We start from the raw sequence: 14,944 nt of genomic DNA on the forward strand, positions 1-14,944 counted from the left end.
TTACCCATCATTGGTCCTGGAGCTCCCCAGCCCCTTTCCTAGGCCTCAGGACCTCACCCTCCATCCCGTCTGCCCTGCAGGATGTCGCTGCTGAGCCTGTCTTGGCTGGGCCTCAGGCCGGTGGCAGCATCCCCGTGGCTGCTCCTGCTGGTGGTCGGGGCCTCCTGGCTCCTGGCCCACATCCTGGCCTGGACCTATGCCTTCTATCACAACTGCCGCCGCCTCCGGTGTTTCCCGCAGCCCCGGAAACAGAACTGGTTTTTGGGTCACCTGGGCCTGGTGAGTGGCAGGAGGATGGATCTAGTGTCTCAGGGTGGAAGGGTGGAAATGGGGCTCAGGCTGAGGGGGTGGGCTCGGGTCTGAGACGGCAGAGAAACTCACTCATTCCTCTGCTCACTCACTCATTCCTCTCCTCACTCACTCATTCCTCTCCTCACCCACTCATTCCTCTCCTCACCCACTCATTCCTCTCCTCACTCACTCATTCCTCTCCTCACTCACTCATTCCTCTCCTCACCCACTCATTCCTCTCCTCACCCACTCATTCCTCTCCTCACTCACTCATTCCTCTCCTCACTCACTCATTCCCCTCCTCACCCGCTCATTCCCCTCCTCACCCGCTCATTCCTCTCCTCACTCACTCATTCCTCTCCTCACTCACTCATTCCTCTGCTCACTCACTCATTCCCCTCCTCACCCGCTCATTCCCCTCCTCACCCGCTCATTCCTCTCCTCACTCACTCATTCCTCTTCTCACCCACTCATTCCTCTCCTCACTCACTCATTCCTCTCCTCACTCACTCATTCCTCTCCTCACCCACTCATTCCTCTCCTCGCTCACTCATTCCTCTCCTCGCTCACTCATTCCTCTCCTCGCTCACTCATTCTTCTCTTCACTTGCTCATTCCTCTGCCCACTCACTTATTCCTCTGCTTTGCCATGCCAAGCCTTTCTCATCTCCTTGTCTAGGGGAAGTCACCCCTAGCCTGTTTTGAATTCTTTTCCTGACTGTTTTCAGTATACTAGTGAACCTCTGATGGGTTGCTATGGGAGAGTGGGGCTTACACAGCAGGTATTCACCATTATTTCCACATTATCCACTGCTGTACTGGAGGCCTCTTGGGCTCACTGTCTAGAACCCACTTTCTGCCTGGCCCATTTGCTTGTGTCCATCCATCTCTGGGCTGCAGTTTTCCCATAGGAAGTAGCTATACACCCCCTACCCTCACATCGTGACACAGCTGGGCCAGAAGAGAGATGTGTGCCATCTCCACCCTCTCCCTTGTGGGGGCATCTTCTTTATCCCCACTAAGCTGTCCCAATGAGTTGTGTTGCCCAACCTGGATAAAAATTGGCCAGTGACTTCCTCTTTAAAGTTATCTTTGAGCCTTCAGACCCTGCCCTTTCACTTAGACCTGCTGTCCCCTTTGGGCGATTTGGCATCAGTCTGTTCATTGGCAAATGGCAGGAATGATGGGTGTGTCCACAGGTGCAGGGTGAGGGAGCACAGGACGGACTAGCTCTGAGCTTGATGTGCAAAAGGTGCTCCCTGGTGAGAGCCGCTGTTCTTCCTGACAGACAGTTAGAGTCACCTCTTCTCCCCTGGGGGCTGCTGAGAAAGGAAGTTCCACAGTGTGCAGACCTTCTCCATGGGAGGACCTGGAGCCCCTGAGGCCCAGCCAGGACATAAAAGGATGTGGGGACCAGCCCTGGGGACATGTCCTGAGGCCACATTGCTGCCCACACACCACCCTTGTGGAGCCCACCCCACATGACTGTCCGTGGGCTGGAGCCACTCCCAGGATGAGAAAATCCATCCTCTTTATTCAAGGTGGGCTTCTCCATGAACAGACAGTTTGTCTTCCCCCTGTTCCCTGGGATGTAGCCTTGGAACTTAGATACTGCCCCCAAGAGAAGGGAGCAGGAGGGAGTGGAGATTACCCCTATGTGTGCAGAATCTGGACATGCTGTTCATTGCAGAGGCTGTGCCACCTCTAAAGCCTGCAGTGGGACCTGCTGTGGCTCCTCCTGGGAAATGTATTTATTTCTCCAGAGTAATAGAATTAATAGGATATCAATATCTATATCTATCTATCTATCTATCTATCTATCTATCTATCTATCTATGTATCTATCTATCAGTCTGTCTGTCTGTCTATGATCTATCTAATCTATGGAGAGACAGAAGAGGGCATTTATTATAGGAATTGACTCATGTTTATGGAGGCTGAAAAGTCCCACTCTATGCCTTCTGCAAGCTGGAGAATCAGGGACACTGGTGGTGCAATTCCGTCTGGGTCCAAAGCCCTGGGAACCTGGAGTTCTAATGTTCAAGGGCAGAAGAAGATGGATGTCTCAGCTGCAGAGGAGAAAACAAATTCACCCTTCCTCCACTTTTACATTCTACGTGGACCCTCAACAGATTGGATGATGCCCACACAGACTGGGAAGGGGAGATCCTCCTTCCTCAGTTTTCCTTCAAATGCTAATCTCTCCTGAAACACTCTCACAGACATACCCAGAAATAATGTTTGACTGGATATCTGGGCATCCCTTAACCCAGTCAAGTGGACACAGGAGGTGATGGCCCTTGCCTTGCTTGCAGGTCACTCCCACAGAGGAGGGCTTGAGGGTCCTGACCCAGCTGGTGGCCACCTACCCCCAGGGCTTTGTGAGGTGGTTGGGCCCCATCACTCCCATCATCAACTTGTGCCACCCCGACATCGTCCGATCTGTCATCAATACCTCAGGTACTCCTGCAGAGCTTGTGGTGGTGGGCACAGGAGAACATTGGAGGGCTTCTAGATCTCATCCCCAAAGCTTCTGTGCAGCTCTTGTAGTACTCAGCCCCTTCCTTCCTGCTTCTCTCTCAGCCACCTTCCTCTTTCCTTCCTGTAGTCACCAACCCCAACCTCAGTGTCTTTTCTCTCTGCTGCCATCTTCCCCACCTCCGTGTTGTTCTGGGAACCACTGGGGCCCCAAGAAGCCTTAATCCAAGGCCCTGTCCTGGAGGAATCCCCAAACTTGAAGAGATGGATCAGTACAGAGACATCCCCAACTTCATGGGGTTCAGAATGGGCCAGGAGGAGATAGGCTGTGACAGAGCAGAGGAGAACAAGGTTTCTACTGGGGCAGGCTGGAAGGCTTCGTGGAGGAGGAGTAGCAGGAGTTGGGTCTGGAAAGATGAGTGATAATTTTTTTTTTAAAAGCAGGGGCAGGGTGATGCAGTGGGCATTGTTAGTATTCAAGGCTCCGGACCAGGCTTGGCATTGGCCTTGTCCTTCTGCAGGCCCAGAGCAAGGACAAGAAGATGAGAAGGAGTTGTGGTTGGTGGAAGATCTGGGCTGCTATTTCCATGACATTCACCTCTTGTGGGTCGATTCCTTCTAACCCCATCCTGTGGCACTTCCACCATATGCTCATTGCCCTCTTGCTCCAGGCCCCAGGAATCTCCAATAGGAGACACCACCCCAGCCTGGAGCCGTACCCTTGCCCTCTGCCCTTCCCATCTTTGGACAGGCCAGGGAGAGCAGCAGAAGGGGTATCACGCCACAGAGACCATGGCTCAGGCCCCAAAATGCTGAGTGACTCTGGGTAGGTCCACGGCTCTCTGTGGGTGCTAAGGTGTCTTTCCATTGTGAGTGGTAGAAACTCAACCCCAAGCAGTCAAAGCCATTAAAGAGAAGCTATTGACTGCAACATCCAGGGAGGATGGCCTTCAGGCACAACTGGATCCAGGTCTCACCTAATATCATCAGAATTCTGTCTTTAACTCTTATTCTGTAAATGTGTTTTGTAGAGTGTTGACTTATGCTTGGGTGTTGCAGAACATGTTGGACCATGTAGGAGCCACGTCAAGACATGCTGGGTGTGCTGTACCATGTCAGGGTGTATCATTGCTCTATAGTGTTGTTGCAGCCTAGTCCGGCCCCCTTTATGCCCCCCACCCTCCTTTCTTCTTCTGCCCATGGCCTCCTTCCTGCTATGCTGGGCTTGGAGAAAAGAAGTCCAAACCTCTGGCTGGGAGCCACCCTCCATACCCAAAGTCCCTCCTCTATTCCTCTCCATGGACCCTGATGGTCCTCATTCATGTCAGATGCCATTACAGACAAGGACATAGTCTTCTACAAGACCCTGAAGCCCTGGCTGGGTAAGTAACTGTAGGTGGACGGGACGGGGACCAACTTTTGTGGCCAGGGGAAGATTCTGCCCTTGCCCACAGCCTTTGGCTGCCATACTAGGGGATGGGCTCTTGTTAAGTGTTGGTGACAAGTGGAGACACCACCGTCGCTTGCTGACGCCTGCCTTCCATTTCAACATCCTGAAGCCCTATATAAAGATTTTCAGCAAGAGTGCAAACATCATGCATGTGAGTGCCTTGAACTCAGCGTCCCAGCTGCAGCTTTGGGGTGGAGGGATCACATACAATTGGGTCTGGAATGTTGGCTCTCCTGGGTGGGTTTGGGGCCATTGCTCTTCCTCTCTGTGCCTTGATTTCCCCATGAGGCTAATAATCCTCACTAAAAGGTGGTAGGAGCATGTGATGGACTCATGTCTCTGACACTTAGTAGGTGGTCAGAAGGAGTCAATTTCCACATTTTTCTCACAGAAGCCCTGTAAACTCAAGAAAGGAATGATGACACTTGCATAGTAGTCATTGCTGAGTACAGATCACTTCAAAACTAATTGGTTTAGAGCAATAAGGGTTTATATTTGCTAACAAATCTGTGGGACTGTTGGCCAGCCCTTCTGCATGTGGATAGGATCCCTCATGGTATAAGAGCAGCTGTGGGTCAGGTAGGCAGCTTTGCTTGTGCCAGCTCAGTTCTCTCACATGTTTGGAGCTTTGCTGGCTTCTGGCTGATTTAGGATGGCCTCAGCTGGGACACCTGGACTTTTCTCCATGTGATTCTCTGCCTCTAGACGACACCCCAGGATTGCTCACATGGCAGAGACAGGATTCCAAGGCAGTGAGAGGAGGATACAATGCTTCTCACTAGTTATTATTATTTATTTTATTTTTGAGATGAAGTCTCGCTTTGTCTCCCAGGCTGGAGTGCAGTGATGCGATCTTGGCTCTCTGCAACCCCCGCCACAAGCAATTCTCCTGTCTTAGCCTCACGGGTAGATGGAATTACAGGCGCCCACCACCATGCCCAACTAATTTTTTGTATCTTCAGTAGAGACAGGGTTTCACCATGTTGGGCAGGCTGGTCTTGAACTCCTGACCTCAAGTGATCCACCCTCCTCGGCCTCACAAAGTGCTGGAATTACAGGCATGGGCTGCTGCACCCAGCCAACTTCTCACTAGTTATGGCCTTATCATTTTCACCACATTCTATTGGCCAAAAAAAGTAAAACGTCCACCATGAATCAATGTGGGGCAAAATAGGCTCCATCTCTTAATGGAAGTTGCTAAAAAATCACATTGCAAAAGATGTGGATGCAGGGAGAAGAGAAGAAATGGAGCCAAGCGTTTTGTGAAACGACTAGGATTTTTTTTTCTCCTGTGAGCTAATAAATTAGCTTGTTACTTTTGCATGGATTCTGCCAGAAGACACGAGACTTCTGGGTCAAAGACAAAAGTTTATTACTCATGTCTCAGCAAGTGGCATGTGCATCTTGTTGGTTTGGATCCTTTCTCTAAGCCACCCAAATTCCCTGGGGTGATAAGGTGGGCTTCTATAGATGCCTGCCATGTAGTATATTTGCATGATGGGGAGGAGCATTAGGCTTAGAGAATCAGCTTTTAGAGCAAGCAGAATAAGCCTAACGTGTGTCCCAGAGGAGCCATTACCTTATACCCCAAGGCTGTTCTCTGCAAACACAATGCTGAGAAATAGCCCAGATTAAGAACCTCAGGGTTGACCGGGTGTGGTGGCTCATGCCTGTAATCCCAGCACATTGGGATCACTTGAGGTCAGGAGTTCGAGACCAGCCTGGCCAACATGGCGAAACCCTGTCTCTACTAAAAATACAAAAATTAGCAGGGCGTGGTGGTGCGTGCCTGTAACCCCAGCTACTCAGGAGGCTGACACAGGAGAATTGCTTGAACCCAGCAGGCAGAGGTTGCAGTGAGCCAAGACTGTGCCACTGCACTCCAGCCTGGGCAACAGAACGAGACTCCATCTCAAAAACTAGCAAACAAACAAAACAAACAAACAACAACAACAACAACAAAACTTCAGAGTTTTGCATTCTTGGCATGCTCAGAAAAAAATGTTCAGGGGGATCACAGGGACTTTTTGTAATCAATTTATAACAATGAAGATGAATCAAGATAATATTTATCGAGAACTCATCATATGACAGAAACGATGTAATATGCCTATTCCATGGTATATGTGGTCTCATTTAATTTACACAGCCTTGTGAGGTAGAGGATATTTTCCACCCTCTTCCCCATGCCATGACAAATGGTGAAACTGAGGGCCAGAGAGGTTAGGGAGATTTCCCAAGTTCACCCAGCTTGTCAGTGAGTCTAAGAGTGGGGGAAAAGAGGTTCTAGCCTGGCTCCCTGGCATCAAAGCAGGTCATCTTGATTGCTATTGAGGATTTGACAGGTGAGACCTAGAGGAGGGCTGTGAGTTGACCAAGGGTACACACAGCTTAGGAATCACAGCTGGGGCTTGAACCCAGCCATGGGATCTTCATCTCCTAATAGTAACAGCTTCCACTCTCACCCAAGCCTAGTCCTCCCTGAGGATGGGCATCTGGGACAGAAAACCAGGAGCATGCCTCTGGGGGAGTCCATCCTGGTGGTTGGGGTTGCAGGGGGACTCAGAGGAGCCAAGGCCTGGCCCCAGCCCTGTTCCCTTCTCTGGCCAGGACAAGTGGCAACGCCTGGCCATGGAGGGCAGCACCTGTCTGGACGTGTTTGAGCACATCAGCCTTATGACCCTGGACAGTCTGCAGAAATGCATCTTCAGCTTTGAGAGCAATTGTCAGGAGTGAGTTCTTGCCCAGGGCCTGGGAACATGGGATGGAGTCGGCGGGGGCGGTGGGTGTGGGGAGAGCAAAGCCCAGGGAGACAAGAAGAGCTTTCCTGGAGAGGTGATGAGAACTAGGCATTGAAGGACAAAGAAGGAGAGAAGGAGAGAGAGAGAGAGTGAGAGAAAGAGAAGTTTCCTCCAAACAAGTGGAACTGTTTGGGTCAAGGCAAGGAGGCTAAGATGAGCAGAGCATGTGCAACAGGCAGTTGGGAGACACTTGGAAATGAAGGTGGAGGGGTTGGCAGTAACTAGATCTTAAGGATCTTGAAAAGTCAGACAAAGGGAGATGCATTTTATCCAAGGTTCCTAAGGAGCCATGGAGGTGTTTGAGCAGATGAGAGTCATGGTCAGTACTGAGCTTGGACACTGGGCTCTATGGGACTCTATGGAAGATTGACTGTCATGTAGACACAGCATGCAAGGATGCCAGGGAGAGGAGGTCTGAGTTTGGTGGAGAAAACGGGGCAGATTTGGGAGAAACTGAGTAATAATAGGCAGGAGCAGATGTTTTATAAGACAGAGAGAGGAGATGCCCATGATGGCCAAGCTGTGCCCTGGGGACCTGGGGCAGGAGGCAGCTCACAGAGAGTGGGAGGCAGAGAGTGAAGTGTGCTTGCAGGACACCCCTTTCTGCATGGAACGTGGTCCTGGGATTCTGGCTGGAAGGTGCTCCCAGGCTTTCATGTGGGTAAGGAGCTGCTTCCTCTCTCTGGACTGGCCCTGCAGGAAGCCCAGTGAATATATTACTGCGATCATGGAGCTCAGTGCCCTTGTAGTGAAACGGAATAACCAGTTCTTCCGGTACAAGGACTTCCTGTACTTCCTCACTCCCTGTGGACGGCGCTTCCACAGGGCCTGCCGACTGGTGCACGACTTCACAGATACTGTCATCCAGGAGCGGCGCCGCACCCTCACTAGCCAGGGTGTTGATGACTTCCTCCAAGCCAAGGCCAAGTCCAAGACTTTGGACTTTATTGATGTGCTCCTGCTGAGCGAGGTGGGCCTCTCTGGGATCTGAATTCAAGAGGTGAAGTGGAGCTTCAGGTCAAATGTCAGATTGAAGGACCGGACTTGATACAGAGGGCACTAAGGAGCCATGGAAGGTGCTCGAAGAAGGGAGGGACAAGTCAGATAAATTTTAGAGGTGATTGCATAGAAAGCTGCATAGAGAGCTGCCTGGGAAGAACAAACAGGAGGTCGGAAGGAAGCTGTGGGGGTAGATCTGGAGGTGACAAGGGAGGGATCCTTATGGGATAATGGGTCTTCAGAGACTGTTTCAGTTTAGACTCCAGTGACCCCAGAACTAGTGTGATTGGGGTTCTTGTCTCCAGGATAAAAATGGGAAAGAGTTGTCAGATGAGGACATAAGAGCAGAAGCTGACACTTTCATGTTTGGAGGTGAGTGTCCCAGTCTGGGGCTACAGTGGGGACAGGGGTCTCTCCACTCCAGGGAAGTGGAGGGCCGGCCCTGAATCACTTCATTCTGCCCAACCTTCCCCTCCCCTCAACCTTCCTGAGAGCCTCAATGTATGGGCGCTGTCCACCCTCTGGGTGCTGAAGCAGCCCAGAGATTCAAGCCTGCCTGGCTGACCCTCAGGCCATGACACCACGGCCAGTGGCCTCTCCTGGGTCTTGTACAACCTCGCGAGGCACCCAGAATACCAAGAACGCTGCCGGCAGGAGGTGCAAGAGCTTCTGAAGGACCGTGAGCCTAAAGAGATTGAATGGTGAGTGCAGGTGCTGGTGGCTCTGCCTTTCTGCCTTTCTGAGTCCTTCTCGTTGGTTCTTCTCCCCAGGTGGGGGAAAAGGGGAGGATCTTTTTGATGATTCTGCCATTGTTGCCTAGTGGGAATAGGAGTAGAGCCCAGAAACAGGGCTCTACTACTCTACCTAATGGGGGCTAGCAAGGGTAACATTGCATGCTTTGGGGACAGAATGGTCTGGGAGTCCATATTTATTTCCCCACTAACTTGCTATGCAAGCTTAGTAAAATCAATTCCCTTTTCTGGACAACTTTTCTCCTTTGTAAATTGGGGGTGTGGGGAATTGCTGTCCCACAGGGCTGCTTGGAGAATTAATGGCAAAAACCGCAATGACTTTTGGACCAATCTAATATTATGATTTATCAAAACATTCTCTTATCAACGCGTGTTTTTATACTTTCCAGCCTTTTGGTATAAAAGACATGATGTGTTGAATATCGGTGTACGATGATCATTGCTGACATGTCATCTTTGTAGAGCAGATTCCTAGAAGTGCAACTGCTGAGCCAAAGACCATTTGAGTTTTACAATTCAATAGCTCTTGGGAAATCTACTCCTATACACAGATTTTGAGAATACCAAATTTCCTCATAACCTCCCCAGAAGTGCCTATTATGAAACTAAAACATTTGCCAATCTGATAGATGCAATATAACATTTTGTTATTTTAATGAACATAACTTTAAATGTGGGTAAAGTTGAGCACTGTTTTCACCTGCTGATGAGCCATCCATATCTCTTTTTCTGTGAAGTCAGTTTTTGCGTAATTTGTTTTTTCTACTTTGGGTCATACTAGTTTTCTTATTTACTTATAAAAACTCTTTACATATTAAGAAAATTATTTCTTTTTTCTGTTATGCAAAATGTTGCCTTGCATTGTCTTGGACTTTATTTTTATTTTTGGTTCATTTATTTGTCACCAAATTTATTAATTTTTTCTTTTATAATTCCTGTTTGTGTTTTTTAAAAAGTTATTTAAAAACCCTTTTATACTCTAATAGTAAAATGCAAAACTCTTGTTTGACTTATTTTAATAGGCTTATATATTTTTAAAAGTTTAACATTTTATCAATATTTTTCACATTTAGAAATGTTTCCCTTTGAAATCTATGTTGGAATCTATTTTTTCTCCAAATGTCTAATTGTCCCAACCAAGTTTAATGAATATTTTGTCCTTGTGTCATGATTCTAAATAACAACAAATTCACAAGAAACTATGTGTATGTGTATATATATATAGTGTATATATATAGTGTGTGTGTATATATATATACACACACACTATATATAGTGTATACACTATATATATGTATTTTAAGGCAACAAATAAAACCATATATATATATATGCCTATCTTAGGCATGTATGTATATATATGGTTTTATTTGTTGCCTTCATTTTGTTCCATTTATTATATAGTCTTACATGAGCAGCATGAAGTCTACTTTTAAAAACACTTTAGTATTTGGTAGAGTTTGTTCTGTCTCATTACTTTGTGTTTACAGTTTTTTTTCCCTCGAGTTCCTATTTTTTTCCATTTGAACTCTGTGATCAGGTTAACTAGTTTGACAAATACTTTTGAAAATGTTAATTAATAAATTTTTTGGACCTTAGGTGCTAATGTTTGAGTTAACGATGCTCCTCAATTCATGGCAAATTCTCATCATTTTTCTATACAATACGTATTTCTTCCCATTTATCTCAAATCTCTACTTCCAGCTCTCCATCAGTATGATTACAAAATGGTGGATACTTTTATCTGTAAAACTTGTTGTTGGGGTGGATACATTTTAAAATTCTATATATGTTTTTATCTCACAGATAAAAACATTGTGCTGGTTCTTACCTTTTCAGAAATATAGCACTATGATTTGTGCTACGTTTGCAGCACCGTGGTTGCATGCTATGATTTGTGCTATATAAATGTAGCAATATGATTTGCGCTACGTTTGCAGCACCGTGGTTGCATGCTATGATTTGTGTTATATAAATGTAGCACTATGATTTGCAGCACCGTGGTTCTAAGTACATTTATTCTCTTGCTTTTAGCTATGATCTAGTCCTTTTCTCTTCAATTCTGTAGTGGATACCTGGACTGCTTCTGTCTCTCCAGTGCAATGACCATCTTTGTGCATATCTCTTTATCTGCATGTCTGATAATTTCTCTGGGATCTACAGTTGGGAACCAGCTTGCTGGGCTGTAAAACACACATCTTTCCTTGGCCATGTCCTGGAGGTTGCCTTCCATATTGGCAGCTTCTGTGCACCCCACTATCAGTGCATGTGACCCCTCTACCCACACCTCAGCCAACCCTTGGCAACACCTACCTTTGGCCATTCTAGCCTCGAATAGATGTGAAGTGGTACCTTGTTGTCAGCTAGCTTCCATTTCTATGACAGCTAGTGACTTTGCACATCTCCTCTTACATTTCTCATGTTTGAGCATCCATGAATTCTTAGATCAAATCCTTTGTCTACTTTTCACTTGGGTCACCTGTTCGTTCTCTTGTAGATTTGCAGGAATTCCTGACATATTCAGATATTGTTCTGGATATATCTATCTATCTATATCTATCTATCTATCTATCTATCTATCTATCTATCTATCTATCTATCTTAGGCATCTTCTCTGAATCTCTTATCTCTCTTTGGAATGTTAATTGGGTCCACTGTATCTTTTACTGCACAGAAATCCTTAATTTGCATGCATATTTATCCTTTATATTTTATCTTGTTTAAGCTTTTGGGGTTTTAAGAATTCCTACTCTTAAGTCACAAAAATTTCTCCTATGTTATCATCTTTTAACATTATAATTTTACCTTTCTCATAAAGGAAAAGACTCCTCCTTGTATATGCAGTAGACAAGAACCTGTTTCTCTCTGTTCCCACATTTCCAGTGGTCTGAACAACTTCCACCACACTATCCATTCTCTAGGGGCGTGTGGACCTTCCTTTAGCAGATGTTAAGTTTCCCCCTATTCACAGGCCTGATTCTGAGCTCTCTACTCTGTTCTATGGATCTGTTTTTCTGTTCTTGCAGCAGTCCCACAGTTTTTTAAAAAATTATTTTATTTTTATTAGTATGCATTTGTAATATCTCTCAATATCTGGAAGCTTGGGTTCTCCTTCTTCAATCTTTTATTTAAAAATTGACCTAGCTTGGATAGGGCATGGTGGCTTACGCCTGTAATCCCAGCACTTTGGGAGGCTGAGGCAGGCAGATTACTTGAGGTCAGGAGTTTGAGACCAGCCTGGCCAACATGGTGAAACCCCGTCTGTACTAAAAATACAAAAATTAGTTGGGTGTGGTGGTGCACACCTGTAATCCCAGCTACTTGGGAGGCTGAGGCACAAGAATCGCTTGAACGCAGGAAGTGGAGGTTGCAGTGAGCTGAGATCAGGCCACTGCACTCCAGCCTGGGTGACAGAGTGAGAATCCATCTCAAAAAAAAAAAAAAAAAATTGACCTAGCTCTTGATGAACTTTAAAATTCCTTCAATTAGAATAAGATTTCAAAGTTCCAAAAAGAATCCAGCTAGATTTTTATTAATCGCATGAAGTATATTGATTAGTTTAGAAATAATTGACACCTTTACAACATATGGTCATCCCACCCTACAGTGTGGAGTGGAGATTATTTATTCAAATAACTTTATAAGCCCTTTGTAGAGATGTTTTTTTCCTGCTTTTGTTACCTCTTTATATAATTTTAAATACTTTTTCACACAAACAAATGAACACTTTTGTTTTTGAGATGGAATTGCTCTGCCTCCCAAACTGGAGTGCGATGGCATGATCTCGGCTCACTGCAACCTCTGCCTCTCAGGTTCGAGGGATCCTCCTGCCTCAGCCTCCTGAGTAGCTGGGACTACAGGTGCCCACCACCATGCGTGGCTAATTTTTGTATTTTTAGTAGAGATGGGATTTCACCATGTTGGTCAGGCTGGTGTTGAACTCCTGACCTCAAGTGATCACCCTGCCTCAGGCTTCCAAAGTGCTGGGATTACAGGAGTGAGCCACTGCACCCCGCCGGAATGAACACTTTTAAGAGACACCCTCTGAATATTGTTTTGCTCAGAAATACCTCTAAAAACACCAGGTCAACTTTTCTTCTAGTAGTTTTGTGACTTTGGTCTTCTAATGCTTACATCTTTGTTGCTTCTGGAATTAATTTTGTTATAGGACTGAGGGTCAGAGGGAGGTGGTGAGAGGGTCTCCAGGGGCAGCAGGAGGGCCGTGTTTGCTCCCTGGATAATTGTTGGGTGTTTCCTTAGGGACGACCTGGCCCAGTTGCCCTTCCTGACCATGTGCCTGAAGGAGAGCCTGCGGTTGCATCCCCCAATCCCTATATTCGCCCGCGGCTGCACCCAGGACGTGGTGCTCCCAGACAGCCGAGTCATCCCCAAAGGTGCCCTCCATGGCAGAGGAGGAGGGTCCTGGGCAGGGCGGTGGTCCCAGCAGGCAGCTCGGACCTTGTCCTTACTGTCCTCTCCTGCACAACAGGGAATGTCTGTAACATCAACATCTTCGCAATCCATCACAACCCCTCAGTCTGGCCAGACCCTGAGGTGCTGCCCCTCCCTGTTTCTCCATCCCCCGGGCCTGGTTGGGGGAGGGGTCTTGTCCCGGAAAACCAGATACTCCCTCTCTACTCCACCCACATCTGTTTTATGTGGGGGTGGCTGGGTGTCCTGAGAGGCCCCATCAGCAGCCTTAACTTGCCTCCACCCCAGGTCTATGACCCCTTCCGCTTCGACCCAGAAAACGCCCAGAAGAGGTCACCTATGGCTTTTATTCCTTTCTCGGCGGGGCCCAGGTGAGGCCAGGGGGTGTCTGAGGTGGGCATGGGCTGAGGGTGGCACAGATGGCTGCCTTGTCAGATGCCTGACTTGTAGGACCACGTGTTTCTGTGATAGGGGTTTTAAAGAAGATCCTAGGAAAAAGGGTGTGCTCAGAGCCTCCTGCCCCGTCTGGTTTCAGTTGGGGCTGGGGTCTGGGCTAGGCTCTGGGAATATGCAAGCCCACATGGGGGTCCCAGACCCAGCTTCCCCCCTGTCTGCCCAAGGTGATCTGGGTGGGGTTGGGGGTTCCGGGCCTGGTTCCTGGCGCAGTGGGGCCGGGATCTGGGTCCTGGGTGCAGTCAGACCTTCCACCCTGGCCCCCAGGAACTGCATCGGGCAGAAGTTCGCGATGGCAGAGATGAAGGTGGTCCTGGCGCTCACGCTGCTGCGCTTCCGCATCCTGCCCGACCACAGGGAGCCACGCAGGACGCCGGAGATTGTTTTGCGTGCGGAGGACGGACTTTGGCTGCGAGTAGAGCCCCTGGGCTGAGGCCTGCAGTGACCCACCCACCTACCTTTGCATCACCTACCTTTGCACCAACTACCTTTTCAGATTTCCGGTAATAAATCTGTGCTGGCCCCTGTGCCTGAGTCCCGCGGATGGCCAGTAGGGGGCGCTGGAGGACTGCGGGGATCTAGGGCCTGGCTGGGAAGAGGCGGCGAGATGTCTCTGTGCCCAAGATACTCACTGCCTCTCTGGGTGAGCACAGGAGCACCGTGCTGAGGGTGGGATCTCCCAGAGTCTAAGTAAAGACTTTTTCCCCCCAAAAATAATTGTGTATTCTGATATAAATTTTTGCCAATTTAGAATCCCTGTTTTTTAGCTAGGTGCATAGCAGCCTGAAATACAGATCACATTTGAAAGCCTTTCTTGAAGCTCAATTGGTTAAGTGACTGTGGCTGTCCCATGTGGAGAAGCCAAAGATTATGTGGTAATTCTGGTAACCTTTCTTAAGAGAAAGCTGCTACAGTCTGTCTGCTCAGTCCTCCCCTCTTCCCTCCTGCTGCTTGGAAGATTTTTTTTTTTTTTTTTTTGAGACAGGGTGTCTCTCGTCGCCCAGGCTGGAGTGCAGTGGCTCACTGCAACCTCCACCTCCTGGGTTCAAGTGATTCTCCTGACTCAGTCGCCTGAGTAGATAGGACAACAGGCGCCTACCACCACACCCGGCTAATTGTATTTTTAGTACAGATGGGGTTTTGCTATGTTGGCCAGGCTGGTCTCAAACTCCTGGCCTCAAGTGATCAGCCCACCTCAGCCTCCCAAAGTGCCAGAATTGCAGGTGTGAGAATAAAAATTCTTGAGTTTCAATGTTTATTTTAGAATCAGGTGCTAACATGCAAATTTAT

The 14,944-nt window shown here is 47.8% G+C and overlaps 1 protein-coding gene across 1 annotated transcript; it reads left to right on the forward strand.

Annotated features, from left to right (window-relative positions):
- The first annotated feature begins 81 nt into the window (after positions 1-81).
- Positions 82-14,342, forward strand: CYP4F8 (cytochrome P450 family 4 subfamily F member 8). Its single transcript, XM_009434921.4, has 12 exons — positions 82-279; positions 2,606-2,750; positions 4,097-4,150; positions 4,242-4,369; positions 6,829-6,950; positions 7,719-7,989; positions 8,324-8,390; positions 8,590-8,719; positions 13,031-13,164; positions 13,260-13,324; positions 13,490-13,572; positions 13,922-14,342. The coding sequence occupies exons 1-12, from the start codon at positions 82-84 to the stop codon at positions 14,085-14,087; spliced, it is 1,563 nt and encodes a 520-aa protein (XP_009433196.3). The 3' UTR covers positions 14,088-14,342.
- Positions 14,343-14,944: the final 602 nt, after the last annotated feature.

This window comes from Pan troglodytes, chromosome 20 (genome assembly GCF_028858775.2).
Source record: "Pan troglodytes isolate AG18354 chromosome 20, NHGRI_mPanTro3-v2.0_pri, whole genome shotgun sequence".
Lineage (NCBI taxonomy): Eukaryota > Metazoa > Chordata > Mammalia > Primates > Hominidae > Pan > Pan troglodytes.